The following is a 3,414-nucleotide window of genomic DNA, read 5'->3' as shown; positions in this document are numbered from 1 at the left end:
AGACAACTGAACAATGCACACACGTGAGTGCTAAATTATATGTATTATGAACAAGAAGAAGAACGCAATACAACTGAAATTCAAGTACAAATGATGGCTCAGAATGAAGAAGTCAAAAAGCTTGAACTACAGAGAGATGCTCCGGAAGCTTTAATTGCTGAGAAAATGCAAATGGTTTTGTCAATCTAGCTGTACACTTCTTTATATACAAACCATGCTGCTGGATGGCCGGTTTTCCTTTACATAGGTCCGGACACTTACGACTTTGATAAAAAAGCATCAAATGTACATGACTAACAGAAGTGCCCATGACTGTCCTCAAGGGTGTCCACACCCGTTTTAATCATGTCCACCTGGCCCAGGCCCAGCCTGACTGCCCATGCTCAGCATGTGCCCTGCTTGGCTCACCTGTGTGCTGCCCAGACTGGTGTGCCTCGGTGCTGCCTGGCTCTGGGGAGATGTGCCCCAGTATCTGTAGCTGTGTCACATTGCCAATAGCACGCTTGCCATCAAGCATGAAGAGTTTTTCACAACACAACATTGCACGAAGACCCTACTTTGGGCATGTTTGCCTTGGCAAGCATCAAGTCCAACCCCTTACTACCTGTTACGTTGTCTATGCTATAAAGTGTTTCGCAGCACAGTAAAGGTGAACTGCTAGAACGCCAAGCTCCAGCAGATTCAAGGGACATTTTGCTTTTTTCGTCTACATCTCCCAACTGCTGATAAATAGGTGCTTACACAAAACTTTTCTATGGGAATGATTACTTTCCACCCACAGTACTGTTCACTAGCTTCAGGCCTTACACATTGAGCCTTTCCACACCATCATCCATGTGCAGACACTCATTTGCACCATTTTTACCCTGTACCATTTTTCCTTGTACCCTCAAATCTACTATGAACATAGAGTTGCTGCAATAATTAAAAATGCAGCTGTATTGCTTTAGGACACAATAAACTTCCAGGACAACGGAAAACCCTCAATCTGATACACACGACCCATTACACTAGAGCTAATAAAAACCTAGAACATCGGACCATGCTTAAACAATGGTGATAACACAAATAAGGGGAGTTTAACATTACCTCCTTAGACTGCCACCCGTTCGATGTTCAAAGGGCTGTTCAAGTAGACGTGAAACAACCCAAAGAAACCATGTATCAAATAGCCAGCGGTCTACTCACGGAAGTAAACAGGGCTGCCTGAAGGAAAACCCTTGAGGCAGGAGATCCTCGACCTTTTGGTATCACCCCATCATGTGTGTTCATTTAAAGGAAGCTCTTACCCTTAAAGAGCCAATATTTAACATAGATGGATATAATGTTTCAAGCAGATCTTACATTAGAACAGTTGCATCGCAAAACGCAGAGGTTGCATGCAATTATCACTGCACAAGTGACTCTGAGCAGAATCAGAGTAGAGAAAAATTGTATCAGAGCCATAACGTTGTTCTGATAGCTAGAAAACTTGCTTTAGGAGCACGCACCCACACGAGCACAATCTCTTCACTCCTATATCCAAGAACCTGCTCCAGCACCTTGCAATCACCCAAAAAAAAAAAAAAACTTTTTACATGCCAGAAGAAAAGACCGAAACTGTTAATAAACCAAGCTGGGAAAAAAACGGGTTTTCTTTTTGTTTGTGTTGGCAAGTTACTCCATAAAAAGCAACAGGGGAAAGAAGATGGAAGACTTAACACAATTGAGCATACGTACACTTTATGAGAATCACTATAAAAGCTTCCGTTCAATAGCACCTGCTGCTAATCCAAATCTTCATGGTGCGCTTCTGATATAACTCTATCTCCATCATCACTAGTCCCCCGAGGTCGAGAGGTTTGACCTGGAGTGTCAATGCCTTCTCCAGCTGGACCACTGGAGACTGTCTCAGCACTGTTAGCCTGGCTTGAACTTCCTGCTTGTGCATTTGCAGCAGACTGAGATACCACTGTGGCGTTCCTTAACCATGGCAAGCTAATTGAAAAACGACTGCCACCAGGGGCCCTGCCTCCTTGAGGTGGACGACCAGTTGTCCCTGCAGTGGGAGCACTACTTTGAGGCACCTGCTGCCCACCTGCCTCCGCCCACTGTTCACTCCCTCCAGGAAACTGACCCATATTGAATTCTCCTGGAACACCCCAAAATGTAAACCCGCTTGTTCCAGCATTTCCTGAACTAGCAGCCGAACCTTGTCCTGGTGCCCGGCCCTGATCATACTCAGGATCATCTGTAGGCATCTCGTGGCGACAAACTGGGCAAGAATTATGCTGTGCCAGCCAAGGTAGAATGCAATCTGAATGATACAAATGTGAGCAAGGCATCTGTCTTGCCTCCGAACCCAATTCAAATGCATCCTTGCAGACAGCACAGTGGGCTGCATCTGTACCTAATTGTTCCTCAGATATATTGATGGTAGGCATGGCTTCAACAGCAGACTTAGAAGCAGGAGGTGCACCGTACCTATTGGGATCATTCTCAGCGAGTTGCTGGATAAGTTGATCTAGACCTGGTCCCCAGTAATAGTCTCCCAAGTTACCGGGGAGGCGACGAGGCCCATCTCCAGTGCCATTGTCAAAGAAGATCTCAAAGTTGCCCCCGACAGGGATGTTCTGCCCTTGAAGGACAAGCATGGGGTTTATGGCCCCGGTAGTGATGCCGACTCTTGGTCTTCCTCCTTGTGCGGCAGTAGCAGGAACCTGTTGGAGCTGAGCTGTTTGCATGTGCTGGAAGAAAGCAGCAAGCGCCTCCATGACGGGAGAAACCCCTGGAGGGTTGTTGGCCGGGGCGCCTGCTCTGGAGCTCTGGGCGAGCCCCCGCATGAAGCCAAGGGGGCCCTCCCCCGCAGAAGGACCGAAACTGCCATCCATGAAGCTCCAAGGCCCGATGGGAGCAGGGGGATGATCGGGCGTGGGCGTCGGACTCTCCACCTCCTCCAGAAACCCTTCGCCGCAATTCGGGCACACCAACTCTCCTGCGCCCGTCGGCCGCACGTTCCCGTCGCATCGATAACAATAAAACACTTGCCCACCCGAGGATGCCATGTCTGCTGCGCTTGGGGCCAAAAGTCCTTGCTTTCTGAGAAATGACACAACTGCTGCTACTACTGAGAGAGCAAGAGAATAATAATAAGCCAAACCTAATTTTTTTTTAAAAATTCAACAAACAAGCAAGCATAGAAAACGCTGATAGAAACTCTGTGTCACTTGATTGCAAAAACTATACACACCTCTAAAAGAGACTCTACACCCACTATGCTCGTCTCAAAGGTTGAGGTATCTCCCAGCCAATCTTGAAAAAGGCTTTCTGATGGCATCACACCTGTTTTATTGCTTTTTGATGGCATCACACTAGTTTTTTAGCATTTTGGCCGTAAAATATTTGTAAATTTTTAGAATGCTGGTCAAAACTTAC

General features: G+C 46.8%; 1 protein-coding gene across 2 annotated transcripts; it reads right to left on the bottom strand.

Moving 5' to 3' along the window:
* Positions 1–909: 909 nt before the first annotated feature.
* LOC147614075 (E3 ubiquitin-protein ligase RING1-like) lies at positions 910–3,106 on the bottom strand. 2 transcript variants are annotated; one of them, XM_086780616.1, is made up of 2 exons: positions 1,720–3,106; positions 910–1,541 (listed from the first exon to the last, which is right to left on the bottom strand). In XM_086780616.1, exon 1 carries the CDS (start codon positions 3,042–3,044, stop codon positions 1,767–1,769), a length of 1,278 nt encoding a protein of 425 aa, XP_086636742.1. In that variant the 5' UTR covers positions 3,045–3,106; the 3' UTR covers positions 910–1,541; positions 1,720–1,766. The 2 variants fall into 2 exon arrangements, with proteins under 2 accessions (XP_086636742.1, XP_086636743.1); XM_086780617.1 differs by having other exon boundaries at positions 910–1,529.
* Between the last annotated feature and the right edge of the window lie 308 nt (positions 3,107–3,414).

This window comes from Cibotium barometz, chromosome 42, assembly GCF_041138505.1.
Source record: "Cibotium barometz isolate CiBa-2024 chromosome 42, ASM4113850v1, whole genome shotgun sequence".
Taxonomy (NCBI): Eukaryota; Viridiplantae; Streptophyta; class Polypodiopsida; order Cyatheales; family Cibotiaceae; genus Cibotium; species Cibotium barometz.
The sequence above is the reverse complement of the archived record's forward strand: the minus strand, read 5'-3'. Positions and strand labels throughout refer to the sequence as shown.

What these genes read in the sequence shown, in the direction of transcription:
- LOC147614075 (XM_086780616.1), bottom strand. Translation starts at nt 3,044, where the DNA reads ATGGCATCCTCGGGTGGGCAAGTGTTTTATTGTTATCGATGCGACGGG.